The sequence below is a fragment of the Hordeum vulgare genome, chromosome 3H (assembly GCF_904849725.1).
Source record: "Hordeum vulgare subsp. vulgare chromosome 3H, MorexV3_pseudomolecules_assembly, whole genome shotgun sequence".
NCBI lineage: Eukaryota > Viridiplantae > Streptophyta > Magnoliopsida > Poales > Poaceae > Hordeum > Hordeum vulgare.
The window spans coordinates 82,531,969-82,551,478 of NC_058520.1; the positions used below are offsets into that span (position 1 = coordinate 82,531,969).

Here is a 19,510-nt window from a genome sequence, read left to right on the forward strand (position 1 = left end):
TGGGCAACTCGCCGGCCCTCGAGGACAAGCTAGAACCCGCTGGAGGTGCCCTCCCGAAGACTCCAATGCACAGAGCTCCGGTTTGGCACGCTCTGCCCATGGTCACCGCGTGTCCACAACATTTCCATGCAGCACACACATCCAAATCATGTCTAGGGTGTTCTACAGGCTTCTCTGAGGTGACCAATGCATCTAGACAACACTGGGAGCACTATATGACTGAACCAAAGTCAAATAGTCTCCAATAGCAAGGTGTTTGTGCTGTGGTGTGGCTACCACAATGCACCTCTTGGCCTGATCTTTGGCTGAGGTTGACCACTCACTAAATTCACTATTCTGGCAAAGTTTCAGCTCAAATGAGCATGCCCAACTAGCACTTCCTTTATAACTTGGCAATCTCACCAGAATTGAAGAAACTGATTCTCGGGTCAATTGGCTAGATGGAAGTGCCTCCAGTTTGGAGCAGACCAATGATTTAGGCATATGGAGTCACTGTAAAAGTTTCATACCATTTCCATAAATATAAATGGTACTTCCTTCACAGTGCTCCATTTTGTACAGAAACTTAGATAATTTTCTGAGGAAGGATGGATCGATGGAATGGCCTAAATTTTGGTGGACATGGATAATTTATCATATTGAACTACCCTGCAAATTTTCATCTCAAGGGAATCAAGGAATCAAGAACTTCCTTTGCAAACACGAGATCTGGACAGAATTTGCAAAGGTATGTTGTGCTCAAGTTTTGAATTGGGGAACTTGATATTTAGATGGAAACGATGAATATATGGATATGAGAATCTCCACAAATTATTTGGGATTTTTCCTTGCTACCAAAATGGTGGTTCCTTTGGAAATGCCCCAAATTGGAATATTAGCTTTAAGTAGGAAAAAGCATCTTTCCTCAGTTAGTGATGGCCAATATTTTATGAGAGCTCCATATGATCTCAAATAATATATCCACAAGTTTTCATGACCTTGGGAGATGGATAGATATTTTCTTGGATTTAATTCCTCAGAAAGGCAGAAACAAGAATTAATTCTAGAGGAGAAATATTGTATATAACTTGGCAATATTTTTGCATATCTAGGGTTTATGCGGAAATAATGATCTGTGGAAATTTTTGCAGGATTAACAGAGCAAGGGAAATGAGGGCTCCGTTGTAAAGACAAAGCAAGGATTCCCAGTTCCAATATTTCGGAGCTAGGATTTGAAAGAGGTTCGGGGTTTACTCAACAAGGGAAAGCTGGCACAAGGACATGGGAAAGGCACTGAGAGGTTGAGGGTAGACTGGATTCACCTGGTCATTTGCCAAATTCCAGAGGAAAAATTTGGGAGATAAAAGCTAGGAAGGAATAACAACACAAAAATCAATAACCCGATTTTTGAGGTGTTACATTGAGTATTATAGAATGCAAAAAATATTTGGGTTCAATTGGAGAAACTTCAGAATGTAAAATTTCCCAATTCTAGAAATCAGCAGAAGTGGTTTTTAGGGTCACTTGACAAGTTCATCTGTTCTTCTTGATGCACCACTTTATGTGGATGCATTATTGGAGCAATAAAATATGTTCACAAAATTTGAGCACAATTGGAGACACATGGCAATGTAGAGTTGCTGAAATTTGGACATGGACACATAGGGTTTTGGAATATTTAGGTGAATCAAATCAACTTGGATCGAGATTAAACTTGGCAAGATCATCTCATATATCATGTGAGACTTGCTCGAATTTTCTTGGAATTTATTGAGAATATTACTTGTAGAAATATTTCAAAAGCTTGAAATAGGCAGAAAGGGTTTTGAAGGGTTTTATCCAATATTTGGAACATGACCATGTGTTAAAACTCCTATATATGGAATATATATATGGTCATTGAGTTTCCCTAATTTTTCTCAAATATTTTTAAAGCATCAAAATAACTTCTCTTCATAAAAGACCATTTCTGTCCTCATAAAAAGCTATTTAAATAAATACGAAATATGTTTTGAATTAATAATTTTGTGGTTTTGGGAAGTCTTTTTAATAATAGGAGTAAATAAAATATTTGGGGTAAATCATCTTCCCTAATTTGAGGAATTGTAGTATGAAACTCAATTCATGGGTTTTTGAAAAGCTAAATTAAATAAATGCTTTTTGGTCAAAATAATATTTGGTAAAAATTAGCTTTAGGTCCTACTCACATGGTATGGTCACTTGGCAAGGACTTGGGGCCAGGGAGATGAGTTCAGAGAGTAGGAGGCAGTTTTGTGATTTAAAACACAAGCAACAAGCTAGCAAACAGCAATCAGTTCAAGCATCACATCACATATAAAAAGTTTTAATTGGTCCTAATTTTTAAGCTACATTAACTTAGCAAAGTAAGGCAAAATACAGGATGTGACAACTGCCGCCTAACTCGTTTGTCACAAGGGTGGATGTGTTGATGGGGAACAACGGTACTTCATTGAGCTCCTGTATGCCGACCTTGGGGTTAATGTTGGTGGTGGTCGCCATGGGAGGAACGACCTCCTTGGTGATAGAGTATGTGCAACCGCCGATGGAGAAAGTTTCCTGCACCGGAGTGAGCTGCTCAACTGCTTGGTGGACGGGGTCAGTCATGGGCTCGATGTGGACGAATGTGGCGGCGCCATGGACCTCGTCGACGTTGCCGATGGTGCCGACCTGGGTTGAGCACTCCGCCCAGTTCTCGGCAAGGGATGTGATATCGTTGGTGTAGGTGTCGAGCCTGGCGCTGAGCCTCTCGAGGTACTCCTGGACGAACGGTTCCATGGCTGATTCCCTCAAATGGTGGTGGTGAAAAAAATATTAGGAGAAGGATTTGGGGAAGGGTGGTGCGTGGCTTTGTATACCAGATGTAAGGGAGTAGATGGATACAGGGTTTGATCTACTCTCTATGTGACAGTAGCAGATTACTGTAGGCTTTTAATCCGTAGATCAAAATACCAAAGTAGCAACAGCAGTACGTTCAAGCTAGCAAAGCTGGCTAGCTGGTGAATCAATCTGAAGTAGCTTGTGTACACGAAGCTAGCTAGCTATCTCGTACTAGCACGCAGCATACAACCTCTCGTCAATCTCGCCGGAATACACACGCGAGGCAATACGCCGGATTGGATGGCAACAGGGTCATGTCAGTCCTGTGTTTTCTCTATTGCTTTTCTTTTTCTTGATGTTACAAGCAACACCCCTAGGGTGCCTTTTATAGACGTCCATAAGGGACTATGGAAATAGACTAGGACTAGGTATCCTAATAATGCTAGGACTCGGGGTTTCTTTCTTACCTAATCCTACAGGAGCAACATGATTAACTTCTACATTCACCTCCTTAATCTTGTTGCTTGACTTCACTTCTTGCACTCCGACTTTCTTCCTCATCTGGATGAACTTCTGTCGACCAAGAGACTTGGTGAAAATATTGGCAAGTTGGTCTTTCGTGTTCCCATGTTGAACCTCGATCAACCCTTCTTCAATGCACTCCCGGATGTGATGGAACCGGGTATCTATGTGCTTGCTCCTTTCGTGATGAACCGGATTTTTGCACAATGACATTACAGCTGGGTTGTCGATCTTCAATGACACCTTCTGCACCTCCCGCTTTGCAAGAATAGCTAGGAGTCTTCTCAGCCACACTGCTTGACAAGCCGCCATGCTTGCCGCTATGTATTCTGCCTCGCATGAAGACAGTGCCACCACCTTTTGCTTCTGAGAATTCCAGCTAATCGGATTTGGGCCATGGTAGAAAACCATGCTCGTTGTGCTCTTCCGGTCATCAACATCACCTGCCATGTCACTATCTGAATATCCACGAAGGATCAATCCTTCCTTACCATTTTTGTACGTGCAACCAAGATTAATGGTCCCCTTCACATAGCGCAAGATTTGATTGACCACGCTCATGTGCTCAGTTTTCAGATTCTCCATGAAACGACTCACGATCCCGACTGAATAAGCCAAGTCAGGTCGGGTATGCACCAAGTATCTTAGGCTGCCCACAATGCTTCGATACATTGTGGTGTCCACCGGAGGATTTGAGCTACGTTTGCTCAACTTGTGACGTTGGTCCATTGGAACTTGTGTCTCGTAGAAATCTGACATGACACAATTGTCCAATAACTTGACCGCGTAGGCCGATTGACATAGGGAAATCTCTCCGGAGCTTTGCTTCACTTCGGTGCCCAAGTAATAGCTGAGTAATCCCATATCCCTCAAGCTAAACTTGTTCTTTATTTGCGCCTTGAAACGTTCAATTTCTTGTACGCTATCTCCAGTGATAATCAGATCGTCGACATAAACTCCAACTAGCAGGTTTGAGCCTTTGGAGTTCTTTGTATAGACTGCATGCTCGAGGGGACATCTCTTGAACCCAAGCGAGACCAAACTTCGGTCTAACTTTGAGTTCGAAGCTCTTAGCGCTTACTTCAACCCGTAAAGTGCCTTCTTGAGCTTGTAAACTTTCCCTTCTTCGCCTTTCTTCTCGTAGCCGAGGGGATTGTTCTATGTACACTTCTTATGTGAGATCGCCGTTGAGGAAAGCGGATTTAACATCCATATGATGAACCTTCCAATCCTCTTGTGCCGCCAAAGCTAGGGGCACTCTCACAGTCTCGAGTCAAGCAACTGGTGCAAACACCTCATCACAGTCAACTCCTTGACGTTGTACGTAGCCCTTTGCAACGAGTCTTGCCTTGGACTTCACAATGGCACCCTTCGTGTCCTTCTTTAACTTGTAAATCCACTTCAAACCAATCTCCTTTTGGTTCGGAGGTCGGGTTACCAAAGTCCACGTGCCATTGCTCTCAATTGCCTTCATCTCCTCATCCATGGCGTGCATCCAGCTAGGACTTTTGCTCGCCTCTACAAAGTTCGTTGGATCCTCAACTCCGAACAGACATAATCCAAAGTACTCGAGCGTAACTGGATTTGTGTACTTGTAGACTTTCTTGAGGGTCTTGTAGCGACGAGGCCCTGAGGAGTCCATTGTGGCTTGCGAAGGAGGTGACACAAATTGTGTCGGTGTTGATGCACTTGAGGAAGACGGCTGAGAGCCGGGCGTGTCATCGACATCCGCGTCGTCGGCGTAGTCGTCGTGACCGTGACCATCATCTTGATTGTCGTCGTCACTATGCGCCTCGCTGTCGATGTTGTCGTCGAGATCTTCGCCTATGTCGTGCGCGACGTTGTCGCTATCTCCTTGCGACCTATGCACGTTGTCGTCGGTGTTGGCACCATGATGATCACTACCATTGTGGTCACCTTGGTTGGGCGTCTTGCGAACCACCTGGACATCCTCCCCTGCATCATCATCAGTTGGAAATTTAACCGTGAATATTTTACCGTTTGGAGCATCGTTGGCTGCGGCACTCCAATTCCACGCTTGGTTTTCTTCAAACACGACGTCACGTGAAATCCGTAGACGGTTGGTTTGTGGATCGTAGAAGCGGTATGCCTTGGTGCCGGAAGTCCTCTCGTATTCGATGAACGCCATCTTGGTGCTACGGTTGGCAAGCTTTGAGGGACGCGGCTCCGTCGTCTTCACATGTGCCACGCACCCAAACATCCGTAGATGAGACACATTCGGCTTACGTCCGTAAATTGCTTCATACGGAGTCTTGTCGATCACCGCCTTCATTGCAGCCCGGTTAATAAGATAGACCATCGTCGAGACAGCTTCTCCCCAAAAAATCCCCGGCAGGTTCTTACTCTTGAGTAAACTCCTTGCCATGTCAACGACGGTTCGACTGCGCCTTTCAACGACCCCGTTCCAATGCGGCGATAAGGTGCCGTGAGGAACCTTCTTATGGCAATCTTCTCACAGTAATCGTTGAATTCGTTCGACGTAAACTCTCCGTCGTGATCTATCCGTAGAGCGCGAACCTTCAACTTGTGTAACATCTCCGTTGCAGCCTTCAGCTTCTTGAACGCTTCAAATGCCTCATCTTTAGATCGTAGGAGAACGACCCACATATATCTTGAGTAGTCGTCTACCACGAGGAAGAAATACTTCTTTCCTACGTGAGTTGCCGGGGTGATAGGGCCACATAGATCACCATGGAGCAGCTCGAGTGCATCACTTGCACGATAGGTAGACTGAGCAGGGAACATACCCGATCATCTCCACCTGTGGTGCTGTTTTCCAACCAAGCACCCGTCACATACTCGATCAACACGGTCGATAAATCGCATCCCGGATACCATCTCCATTTTTGACATCTTCTTCAAGGCGTAGAAGTTAACGTGTCCAAATCTAGCATGCCATAACCACGAATCATCATCACTCTTGGCGATCCAACACTCCGGTTGAGATTGATCAAGGTTGAGGATATAAAGCCTGTTCTGTGTGCGATTAACACGAGCTAGCACGTTTCGGAGATTGTCGAAGATCGTCATCACTCCTTTCTCGATATCCACCTTGCATCCGTTCTCGTCAAGCTTCCCAATAGAGATGATGTTGTTGCGAAGCCGTGGGATGTAGTACACTCCGGTGAGTATGCGATGTTCGCCTGTGAGACCCTCGAAGAGGGCAGATCCTTGCCCGCAAATCTCCACAGCTGAACCATCACCGAACTTGACCGAGCCTTCAACATTGTATTCCAGCTCCAGGAATTTCTCCTTGCACCCCGTCATGTGGTTACTGGCACCCATGTCGAGATACCACGACACGTTCTGATCACCGGATAACTTCGGTGTCACTTTCTTCTCATGAAGTAGCACCTTACGGCTTGGTTTCACAACCACCGTTTCAGCGGGATCACAAACTTCGGCCATCAGAAGACCTGGACCTTCGCCTTCCTGCTTTGCCAAATTTGCCTTGATCTCCCGCTTGTTAGGCTTCGGACAATCCTTCGCAAAGTGACCCATCTTATTAAAGTTATAGCACTTGACCTCGGACAAGTCCAAGTTCCGTGGCTTCTGCTCTTTAGATTGGCCCGCCTTACCACGACCTTGTGGTTTTCCTTTTCCTTTGCCTTTTCCAGTTTGTCCATCGCCATTCGTGTTGCTTGAGCCTTCGCCTCCGTCACGCCTTCCTTTGCTACTTGGGGCCTCCTAATCTGCGCGCGAGTACATGAGCTGGTCGCTACCTCCTCCTTTGCCTTTCCAACATCCACGAGCATTCTCTTCCCATGTCCGCAAGAGACCGGTCGCCTCCGTTATGGTCATGTCGTCGATGTCGTAAAGCTACTCAAGCGTGCGGATGATGTACGTGAATTTATCAGTCACCGAACTGAAAAAGTTCTCCACAATCTCGGTCTCATCGAGCTTTGCAGCAAGCGCGCGGATCTCTCCCACCAAAGTAGTAAGACGCATGGCATAGTCGTTCACCGATTCAGTTTCCTCCATGTGCAACTTGTGAAATTGACGCTTCAGCACTTGTGCCCGAGCCTTGGTGACGTGATCTTCTTCGATCCTCATCTCCTTGAGTGCGTTCCATGCCTCTCTTGCCGTCTCGAACTCCGCCGATCTCATTAGCACGGAATCCGGCACGGACTGGGCTATGGCGGCCATGGCACCTTCGTCGCGCTCCTCGTCGACGTCGTCGTCCGTGACGGCCTCCCACACTCGAAGGGATCGGAGAATAATCTTCATCTTCACCGCCCACACGCGGTAGTTGGCGTCGGTGAGCATCGGGTACTGGATTGGGATGTTGCGATGCGCCTGGACGTTGGCGCCGCCCGTTCCCCCACCACTGGTTGCTGACTTGCCGCCCTTCTTCACCTTGTCGCCGTTCTTGTTCGCCTTGGTACCGTCGTTGCCGGACTTGATCGATTCAGCGTCGCTATCCGCCATCGTAGATCGTCGAGGATCTGATACCAATTGTAGACTTTTAATCGGTAGATCAAAATACCAAAGTAGCAGCAGCAGTACGTGCAAGCTAGCAAAGTTGGCTGGCTGGTGAAACAATCTGAAGTTGCTTGTGTACGCGAAGCTAGCTAGCTATCTCGTACTAGCATGCAGCGTACAACCTTTAGTCAATCTCGTTGAATGCACACGCGAGGCAATACGCCGGATTGGATGGCAACAGGGCCATGTCGGTCATTTGTTTTTCTCTATTGCTTTTTTGTTTGTTTGTTACAAGCAACACTTTTAGGGTATCTTTTATACACATCCACAAAGGACTATAGAAATAGAGTATGACTAGGTATCCTATAATACTCCCTCCGTCTTAAAATAAATGTCTCAACTTTGTACTAACTCTAGTACATAATTGTACTAAGCTCGAGACACTTATTTTGAGACAAAGGGAGTACTACTAGGACTCGGTTTGACTTTCTTACCTAATCCTAGAGAAGTAATGTTATCAAAAAAAAAAATCCTACAGAAGCCACATGATTAATTTCTACAATTACAGTCCATCGATTACACGAATAGAGGGAGCACTCTCGAGAGGAGCCGAGGAGGAAGAAAGGTAAAAGGGGAAAGCCGCCGGCCCCCCGTGATGCACTGGATGCCCCGTCCAGTGCCTTTGGTCCTGTTATATGTATAGTTGCGTCTGTAGCTCTTGCGGCAGGAACGCAGCTGGTTTTTTGAAATTAAAAAAACTGTTGGCACTATCGTGATGGTTTTTTGAAAAGAAAAAAAACTGAATGTTGGTGGTTTTCGAAATTAGGATCTCCAATTGTGATGGGTTTTTGCAATTTACTTTAACTAGAAATAGTGGGCATCATTCTCTTCTGCATACTACCTCTCCGTGTTTCCTGTAGCACTCCGTGCATTGTTCTGATCGCCATCCTAGCTCCCACACAATAGCGCTGCTATGTAATGATGGAAATGGAAGTCCACACACTGAATCATTGTCCCTCGGAACAACACAAGTAAATCAAATTGTTTGGTTTAAAAAGTATTCGAAATCTTGAAAAGATAAATGCCACGCCGCACAAACACAGAAGTGTGTTCTTCGGGCAATAGTGCACAACATCAGGTAATTGAACGACAAACTAAAATGATCAGAGATGTAGAAATGGCAAAGTAATGGATAGGGTACTCGATCCGGCGGACGAACCGTCTCAGTTCAATCCAGTGATGAGGTCGAGTGTAGACTCGTCCTCAGAAGTCAGGAAATCCCTGCAGGCCATCTAGACGACGTTGATGTCGTCCGGATCGCCGATGCCAGCAGCGCTTGTGTGGCCCGTCTGGCTGCCGTAGTAGCTGCCACTGAGACCGAGAACCTCGAGTAACGGGAGCATGTCCAGGTTCGCGCCTGCGTCCTGCACCTGCAGGCAATCTCCAGCGCTAAACATCTGCTGAAATGCCGGCTGTGGTCCATAGTGCATCAGGTTGTTGTTGGGCGCGAAGGACGGTGAGTACTGGTAGCGCCCCTGCATCTCACCACCGTAGGCGTTCAGCTCTGGCAGCGCCGAGCTCATGTTCATCGTCGCTCCTTGGGACAATGATCCGGCCGCGTTACCTGGGTGCAGGTACGTACCCATCCCGGGTGGGCTGGAGACAACCAGCATTGCAGCGGCACTTGGAACGGCCTGGGCGCCATTCCCGAGGCCAGACGGCGGCGCGGACCCCTGCGACGATGACCCCGCGTTCTCATCAGCCGTGATCGTGCTGCGGATGTACTCCTCGAGGAGGGGAAATCTCTTCCCGAACCGGCGCGTCGAGTTTAGGCTCCGCTTTGTCGCGTTCCAGTGGTTCTTGATGCAGTTATCCGACCGGCCGGAGAGGCGTTTCTTGATCTTCGACCAACGGTTCCCTAAGGTCTTGTGCTCCTCGATCAGCACCATGTCCTCCTCCTCGGTCCACGGGGCATCATTCTGGAATACGATTATGTGAAGCAAAGTTAATTAATGTCTCCATATGATTGTCACAGATAAGTGTAGTTGAATATCATACTGGAAATAAGTAAGATTGCCATCCAAAAAAAGTTGTTCAACTGTTGAACAGGCTAGGCCAAAAATTGCCATTCATTTTTTTTAATACTCTGTTAATGAAAAAACCCAGAAACAATGGATGAAATTTGGCACGAATAAGGTGCATCAAAAACTGCTATTGCAAAAACAGAAAAAATCTTGTAAAACTGTGAGGGCTCTCTAAAATGTCATCTAAAAAAGTCTTAAACAAAATATTTAAATTTGCATAGCAAAAAAATTGGTTATTACATCGATATACTAAAATAAAATTCCATGCCAACACATATAGCCACAAAAAAAATACCACGTCAATAAAATACTTAAACTGTCATGGCATGGTATTTTTTAGTACTCCGCAAAAAAATACCACGTCAATAAAATACTTAAACTGTCATGGCATGGAGTATTCCGCGAATCTACAAATACCATGTCAACACATATAGTCACAAAAAATTGTCATCTAAAACAGTAAAAGCCAAGTTTTTTTCTCTAAAAACAAGCACACTATTCATATAGGAAAACTTCTCTAAGAAACATTCGTTATATGTACAATCAAGCATGCAAGTCACGCCATGGACATCAAAATAGTGTTGTCAGCATCAAAATGTTTGAAAAGATCATTCTATGCAACTATAGGTTGCCAGAAAATAGAACAAAATGATGCCATGTTATTAAAAAAATGGCCATGCTATGTGCGAATCATTTGACATGCTATATAGAAAGGATTTGCCATGCCCCGCATAGATAAAGGTGTGGTTTTACTCCCCACCTATCCCCATATCCAAAAATATGGCATGTTATGTATATAATATTTTCCATGCTATACATAGAGAATTTTCCATGCCCAAGTACCACATATCCATGATTCCAACATGCAAAACATATATAGTTTAAAAAATCAAGAGAGTTTCCATCTTGTAGATAATCAATTATTAGGGGATTTTAGACTAAAATTTATCATGGATCTAAAATTCAATTCTCCGTGGATTTAAAACTAACCCATGGTTCAACAATGCAAAAAAAAATTGAGGAACCTTTTTTCTGAGTAACCCAACAATGCAATTTACCATGTCTAAGAAATTTAGTTTTGCCATGGATGTAAAACTTGTCGAGGTCCAAGAGAGTCATTTGCCATTGATTTGAAATAAAATTTGACATGAGATCTAAATTTCCATGAGGTGATTCAAAAAAATGTATAAAAACAAATAAACTACTATGAGTACTATCATCAAACAAATTTATAAAAACCTGCAAAATTTTCCATATTGTCGTGTTTTTTAGGATTTTTCCATACACAACAAAAAATAGTTGCCATGTTGTATAAATTTTTTTTTTGTAAAAATTGCTAAAGTATAATATTGATAACTATGTTGCCATGCTACAAACACTTATATTATTCAATAGTAATTAAAGCTTTGTGCAACTAGAAATTTGGCAGACACAAGTGTGCCATACTACAAAACTATTCACCAAGAACTTCTACAAAAATATATTTAGATAGCATGACAGGGAAAATAAATCTTTTTCCAGGGCAAAAAAGATATCTTCAGCTACCATGACATCACAAATTTAGTTGCCATGCAACAAAACTAGATTATGTTTTCATGGAAGTAAACAAATTTTTAGTTGCCAAGGCAATATATATCTACAATGGCAAAAATGTGAGTAGGACACATGATGGAAAATTTGGAAGAATACATGCTACAAGTGACATAGCAAAAATTTGAAAATTAGCTCTATAGGTCCATACAAATTTAGAAGAAATGTTCATGACATGACATAGCAAAAAGTGTATATAGGTTGTTAAAAGGGATCAAGGGCAACTTAAAAAAATGATCGTTATATTAAATTTGCAATATCAATTATAGAATATATTTAGTTTTATCATCTATGTAGTACCCATGGTGACAATCTAGAAGAAAACAAAAAGGTAAATGCCATGGTGATTGTATATAAAGTGGTGCTATAAATAATTATAAAAATGATATAAAGAACTTGCGCTTATATTGCAAATTTAAGAAAAATGTTCTCATTGAAACATGTCAAGTGTATATATTTGTACACGTAAAAGGTCATGTGGCGACTTTCAAAAAAAGTGGGAAATTATGAAGCTTGTTCACATCGTGACATCGTAAAATTTAGAAAATTTTGGTATTGTGATCATGGCAGTTGTAAGGAAAATTGTACTGCACAAATGGAAATTAGAAAAAACTGTTGTTTTCCTATAAGAAAAATCATGGATAATTTTCCGTGGGAACAAATTTGAACTTGTCGTCGTGATGATTTTACCGTAAGAGCCAAAATAACGACCATGCTATTAAAATTTTCCATGGCTGTATTTATTTCCCTCAAAGCATAGACGTTATACACGACTATTACTCACAAAAAAATGTAGGGAATTTTCGCAAGAACAAAATGATTACAATGGAACCTATATGCATGGAAAATAATATTTTTCTGTGTCATGCCACCTATAAGTACAAAATATCAAAATGATGGTAAACTTGGTTATGTTTTACTGCCATGGCAAACAAACATAACATGTTTGCCATGACATACTTGAAAGTCTATTATAACAACAATTTCTAAACTTGCCATTTGATCGATACGAAAATGTTCTAAAAAATTTATAAGCTACAAAAAAATGGTAACATTTTGCCATGATTCCTTGATCAGCTATAGGAACTAGTTCTGCCATGGCACCTATGCATACATCATACAAAATTGATGGCAAAATTGATTATGTTTATTCCATGGCAAACAAAAACATATCAATTTTGACACGGAAACTTAAACATCTGTTATAAGAACAATTTCTAAACTTGCCATGTGATAGATACAAAAATTATCTACATTGGCCATGAATTAGATAGCATTTTTCATAATATTTTTCCTTGAACTAGAAATGAACTATATGAAGCTTTCTATCATTGCATGTTTACGTAAATGATATTGTACTGATGGAAAAAAATGTTTATGTTTTTGTGCCATGCCAAACAAACCTAGCACGTTTGCCATGGAAACTTACAAATATGTTGTAAGAAAAAATTGCTAAACTTGTCGTCTACAATGGATTCACCAATACTAGGAATCGTGGGGGATCCCCATATATTTGTCCGGCGAGGGCTAAAACACTCAAAAAATATTCACACAAAGGCATGAAGTTTTTATACCCACGTTAATGCACAAAGTTGGGGTAATAACCTACGTCCCGCTTTAGGGTTCCTTCATCTGTTCATACATCACAGATTACAGTGTTCCCTATTTTTATGTAAGTGTGATAGAGCCATTGCTCTCTTTCAGAACCGTTTTAAGTCTTACTTGTTGCATAATAACTACATATATCATGTCCAACTGAGGCATTTGCATGTTCATTATGCATGATTTTCAGCTTGCACTCTTTTCATTATGCGCATTGAACAGACTTTAAAGTTTGTTAATGTTCATTAGCTTCCTTTGTTCTGTGTTTGTAGCCAATGTGGAACTCCCAAGGACTTAGCACGTTGAAAGGGATCAATATGTAGGATTTACAAATACCACATAATGTCCATTTGTCAAGTTTTCAAAAATGAGATCTCCCAACAGCTCCAAAATTAAGATCTAATGCCATTGATGTATCTTAATTATTTATATGAATTCAATGAGCCCAAGGATGCCAAAATCGGATTTCATATGAGGAAATGGCAGGCAAAATACTAACTACAAGCACGCAAAATTCTAGAGAATAATACGACATACACAAGCATACCGCTGCTGATACCAGGTGCCTATGGACATGAAAACATCAATAACTTCTATGATTATTTTTAGTATTTGCCCCTTGATTGTTCGTATGACTTCCTTGTCCATCAATGGGTGTTTGGGGAAAGGATTGCCATCATATGGAGCCATTGGATCACAGGAGAGAACCTACATCCGTGGTGGTGACTTGTGGTGGCCAACTATATAATGTCCGTCAAACCTATCCACTGGCTATCGATAGTCATTCCAATATCTCCCATGTATAGCATCCACCCACATCAAGAGGCACTAAGGTGTTGTGCCAAACCCGATCTCCATCATTGCAACATTTGGGGAAGGCTGGAAGGAAGCCACAAGTGGACCCGACACCATGGGGTGCAACTAGGTGCCATTGCCACCACACCATCTTCATCAATTCACCTTCTCCTTTCCCATTACGGTCTCCTTGATGGATGGTAACAACTCTTGAACCTCCTTTAGGGTGATGTTATTTGAGTAACTGGTAGTTATGGGTGTGATTGTCTAGTAAGTGCATGTTTGGTAGACATGATTTATTTATGTGTGTCCTCTTTATGCGGTTATTTACCTTTGTGGTAATTAAATATTGGAGTGGACCAATATACCAGTGCAATTTGAGACGTTCAACTCCCCGAGCTACTCATGAAGTTGGTAGGTATTTCTATGAATTGATATACCTTTGGGTGAAAGGAATTGGTATCCTGAAACAAACACTTCTTATCTAGGAGTAACACATAGAAGTTAATACCTTAGGTTTAGTCTAATAACCCTAATTGCTGAAACAACCATTAATTTTGGGGACAATGATGTAGGATAATCAAGTTGTGTGAATAAAGTACTTCTTCACAAAGAATGATATGTGGAGGATTGCCCACCATCAATATATTACCCTATCTTAGGTTGCACAACTCTGACACCATGGCTTGCTCATAGTCGAAAGATAAGCGATATTCAACGCTACTAGGAAACATGACCATACCAAGACACCAACGTAACTCCTCTACAACTTCACATATAATTCTCCTTAGTTTATTCATCGATTTAGTTTAGTATTTCTCTTATGTTCTAGTTAATACTTAGTTTTATTCCTCTTTTATCAGTTTGCTGAGAAATCGACAAGAATATGCTAGTTCCAAAGTCCGACATACCTTGCGGTCCCTATGGGTATGGCACTTCAATTATCACGAAATTTCTACAATGCTCTTTGACATGCAGGATATCAAAAAGATAATATTCTGAATCTAGATGATCTCTTTCTAGCTAGTGTTCATTCAGGTTGAGAACCCTCATCTCGGGGGCAGGCCTCATAAACGATTTGGGGGACACCACAATGGACCGTTACAATCCATGCCACAATTAATCATGGACGACATGGCCTGCACAACCAAAGGTTTCTCAAAGAGGGAACTGATCCTAGCGCTCGAGGAAGTAACGGTGATCATGTAAGAGGTCAACCATTCCCAAGGTTTCTTGCAGTACACACTCCTTGGTTCTCAGGGAGCCCTAAGCACCTATGTCTTTGATTTCTAGGCCTCGAGAGATCCAACATGGCCCATCTTTAGCGGACTTAGGGAACCTTGTATCCCGTGACACTCATATTAACCCCTAGCCATGTCATGTGGTGATGATTTTATAATAATCGAGATTGGCGGAGGGCCATTTCTCTTGATGGGTCACCTCAAATATCAACCCATGGTCGGCGTGCCTGACTTGCTTAGCTCCATTGGTGGCACCGGTGCCACCTCTTCCTCCAGAAAAGAATTTAAACTACACAATTTTGTATTGAAATACTTTCAACATTTATCGAACCCTTCTCGAAGAGATCCACAAGAAGGATCCGCATGCTTAGGGAAGTGTGGGTGATCGGGGAAGAGCCCAACCACTCGCAAGGCATATGACAACTACCGTGCTTTGGTGCTCGGTGAGCCCAAAGCACGAATGTCTTCGATTCTAGAGCCTTGATAGATCCATCAAGGCCCATATTAGGAGTTAGGGAACCTTCTTACCCTTGCCATATGACCAAATACGAAATATGTCAAAAATTTCCATGAACTAGACAACATTTTCCTAACATTTTGTCATGAGCTGACATATGCTACTAGTTACTACCTATACGAGAACTACATAAGCACCTCACACAGGGAGGTGAACATATATGATGGTCAACCATTAGACGTGTGGGTTGTGATCCTTGGCCGAGGACTATCCAAAATTTCTATGAATCGGCAAGATAATGGGTATACCTCGGCACATTGTCTCATTGTTGTTTGCCGGTTCGGCCGAGGGTCATTTATCCTTTCAATAGCTTGACAATTCTCCATTCCACCCGCCTCTCCCGTGCCACTGGTTGTCGCGGCATGATCAATTCGGTTAGACTTGTTGTTCTTCCTCACTTGTGCCGCGCAAGTCTAACTTGCGTGTCGTTGCAGTCTACATGTCTCTTCATACCACCACCCCTCCAACACACTACTAGTCACTACAACACTATCATTCATGCATGCCTCCACAGTCTCCTTCTCATATGCACAGCTTCGTCCTTTAATATTCCCTGTGCGCCACTCCTTTCTCTTGGTACTTCTCACCACCCCCCCCCCCCCCGCCCGTCCACTCACAGAGCTTCGTGCTGCCGACCCCACGCCTGCGAGCCATAATATCCTAAATTCTAGTGGCATTCCATCGAGCTCCACATGATTACTCATGCACCTTCGCCTTGCTGGTTGCATGCCGTAGGGAACTACAACACCCAACATGACACCATAACCTCTAAGCCGTTGGTGGCACCAAGATAGGAGGAAGATGCGCCGAGCTGGAGCACATCGGGTCCGCCATGGATGTAAGTATGACAAACTAAGGGAATATTTTGAACACTCGTGGGAGGCTACGACGTGGAGTATATAGTAGAAAGCTAACAACGCTTCCATGCTGGTGAGGGTGGCTCAAAAATATAGGTATGGTGGTGCTCCGTCATTGGGATTGGGGATAATGGTGAATGGCGATTATTCCGAATGATATAAGGTAACTCCTCTCCCCTGACCTAGTGGAAGTGAAAGGTGAGAAATTAGTTTGCGTTGTGCGTGTTAACAAGCGAACACTAGTTAGATGATAATGTCATGATGTAACTTCGTAGTTGATGTTATTAATATGACGTTGTATGTTCTATTCACTCCAAATAACAGTTTATCTTACGTAAATTATTTATGATTTAGGTAATACTAGCAAAAGAGCTCGTGCATTGCAGTTCGAGAAAAGTATAGTGCAAGCCCCTAACCTAAAAACCATGATTCAAGATCCCAATAGTTCCACATCATCCTTTATTTCAAAATGTCATATCATCTGTGTTGCTGCTTATCCTCCTTCTCACCCTCGCCGACTGTGGCCTCAATTCTCACATAACCACAATGCATTTGAGTGTGGTCAATCCTATGGACTCTCTCTCTCCCTCTCTCTCTATCTCTAAATAAAAGGAGGAATCTGGTGGTTTTTACCTGCGAGGTTTTGCCAAGCATGCGCGTGATTATTGATGGATTCTTTCTACTCCAATCTGGTAGTACTCACGTACTCATTTGTAGTTCAGATTGACACTGGTATGAAATAAAGATAGATCACGTGCTACTGATTAAAGTTGCATCCTAAATAGCATTTTAAACGTAGCTAACAAGTAAAATAATGGCATACTCAGATTCTACACAGTTTTTAATCAAATTCCAAATAGAATATGTTAAAGTTGGAGTTAGAGTTTAATAGACATGGTTATTTTGAAAATGCGTTTAAGCTAGAAGGATTGTGGGTTGATTAACCAAATGTCACGGGTGTTTGTGTAAAAATGCAGAAAAACTATTAGTTTTCTATGTTTTAAAGTTTGATTGTGGGTTATTTAGTATAAAATTTAGGGGGTTTTCTGCAAAAATACAAAAGATGATTCATTTTCCTTTGAATTAAGGATAGACTGGGAGTTTATTAGTGGAAAAGGCAAGGGGTTTTTGTAAAACGTGTGATGGACGGCGAGAAGCTCTCCTTCCTTTATTAGTAGGTATAGATATATAGACATCTCAAGGTTCGCTAGAATAGAATGTCCTAGCTAAAACTCGGCTAGTGCATGAGTGACTGATATTTACTACAAATAAAATGATTTCTAGGAACCTCTTCAAAGGGAAAGGTCCTCGACAATTCACATGGTATATATCAATTAATCATCTTTACAACAAAAATAGAGCTTAAACCCCATATATAGGGTGAAGATATGTATGTAGCTTTCTATATCTTGGAGAGGGGCACGACTCCCCCTCACCCACCCCTCTCTAGCACTACCGAAGACTCTAAAAACTCTTGATATAGAAAAAGGAAAATATTAATTTACATCTATAAATGACGATGAAACACCAACCATTAATGTTTCTCCAAATATTTGAATAGAAGCTGGAGAATCGCGACCTTGATTAGGTGCGAATGCAGTAAATACTTAACTAAAATGACTTAGTCTTAAAAGTAATATATATATCGATGCAAGATTTTCCCTAATAAAAAGAAAGATTGTAAGCCGCTATGCATGAAAAGAATGAATGCGCAAACCTTGAGGTCAGGGTGCAAGTGATTTGTCCATCGCTCACGACACTGCTTCCCAATCCGTCTTGGGAAGTGTTTTGCAATCTCCTGCCATCTTTTATTTCCATACTTATCCACCAATCTCTTGAGAAGTCTATAAACAAGACAATACATGAAACAAGGAAATTAAGGAGAACAATATGGATGTCACGAGATCAAGCTAGTAGAAAAACAAACTAGATTCATGCGTTTCACGTACCCATCCTCTTGATGCGTCCAAGATCCTTTGGATAGTGTCACCGCTCTAATGTTCTTGGTGAAAGGCTTCTGTTGCCAGACCTCAGGGATCTTCACCGAGACGGCAACATCGCCATAATCGACGATCGGGAGGGGGCCCATCGGCATGACGAAGGTGGAGGGAGACATGCCCATGCTGGAATCGGGAGACCCCATGTCAAGAACTCTGGTCGGAGCAGTGCCAGCTTGCTGGAAGTGCGAGAAAACATGGCTAGAGCTTGGTAAGTATCCTTCAACCGGCCCTCCCGCCTCGGCTGTTATGACTGTCGCCGCCGCCGCCAGCTCTTGGTTCAACAGCATGTCAACTGACGATGGCATGGGCTTGACCGGAGGTTGGAATCAAATCAGGAACTGCAAAGGAGGTGGAATTTTGGAGGGATCAAACGAGAGATAGAAGAAGAGTATGATAGAGGGGAAAAGGCAAGTCGATGTCAAGATCCTGGACCCGCTTAATATAGAGGAGGAGGTGTCATTCAGTCGTTCATCTCTGGCCCCACCATCATTGGACGATATCTAACCTTACAAGATATAATGTTCCAAGTACACACATTTCCCGAATAGGTTCATAGACACATGAAGGTCGGCCGTTGGATTCCATCACTGTCCAACTTTGTCTCTGCGGTCCATTGATACGTCTCCAACGTATCTATAATTTATGAATTATTCATGACATGTTTACAATAATTTTATATTATTTTGGTATGATTTGATTAGAACTAACCCGGATTGACGATTTCAGCAGAACTACCGTGGTGCTATTTTTGTGCAGAAATAAAAGTTCTCGGAATGAGCTGAAAATTTACCGAGAATATTTTTGGAAAATATAAAAAATACTAAAGCGAAGAGCTGGGCTAGGAAGTGGATTAGGAGGCCACAAGGCTCCTAGGCGCGGCCACCCCCTAGTCCGTGCATGTGTGTCTTGTGGACTCCTCAAGCACCCCCTTGATGTGATTCCAACTCCAAGTATTTCTCTAAATACCAAACCCCCCAAAAAGAAACCTAGATCAGAAGTTTAGCCGCCAAAAGCCTCCACAGCCACGAAAAACCAAACAGGA

The 19,510-nt window shown here is 42.6% G+C and overlaps 1 protein-coding gene across 1 annotated transcript; it reads right to left on the bottom strand.

Moving 5' to 3' along the window:
• Positions 1–9,074: 9,074 nt before the first annotated feature.
• On the bottom strand, positions 9,075–18,773 carry LOC123441519 (myb-related protein B-like). The gene is made up of 3 exons (XM_045117920.1): positions 18,418–18,773; positions 18,186–18,312; positions 9,075–9,761 (listed from the first exon to the last, which is right to left on the bottom strand). The coding sequence occupies exons 1-3, from the start codon at positions 18,771–18,773 to the stop codon at positions 9,075–9,077; spliced, it is 1,170 nt and encodes a 389-aa protein (XP_044973855.1).
• Between the last annotated feature and the right edge of the window lie 737 nt (positions 18,774–19,510).

What these genes read in the sequence shown, in the direction of transcription:
- LOC123441519 (XM_045117920.1), bottom strand. Translation starts at nt 18,773, where the DNA reads ATGCCATCGTCAGTTGACATGCTGTTGAACCAAGAGCTGGCGGCGGCG. An exon ending in TGGACGCATCAAGAGGATGG is followed by an intron (nt 18,313 to 18,417) that starts GTACGTGAAACG and finishes TCTTGTTTATAG; the next exon opens with ACTTCTCAAGAGATTGGTGG. An exon ending in ACTTGCACCCTGACCTCAAG is followed by an intron (nt 9,762 to 18,185) that starts GTTTGCGCATTC and finishes ATCGTATTCCAG; the next exon opens with AATGATGCCCCGTGGACCGA.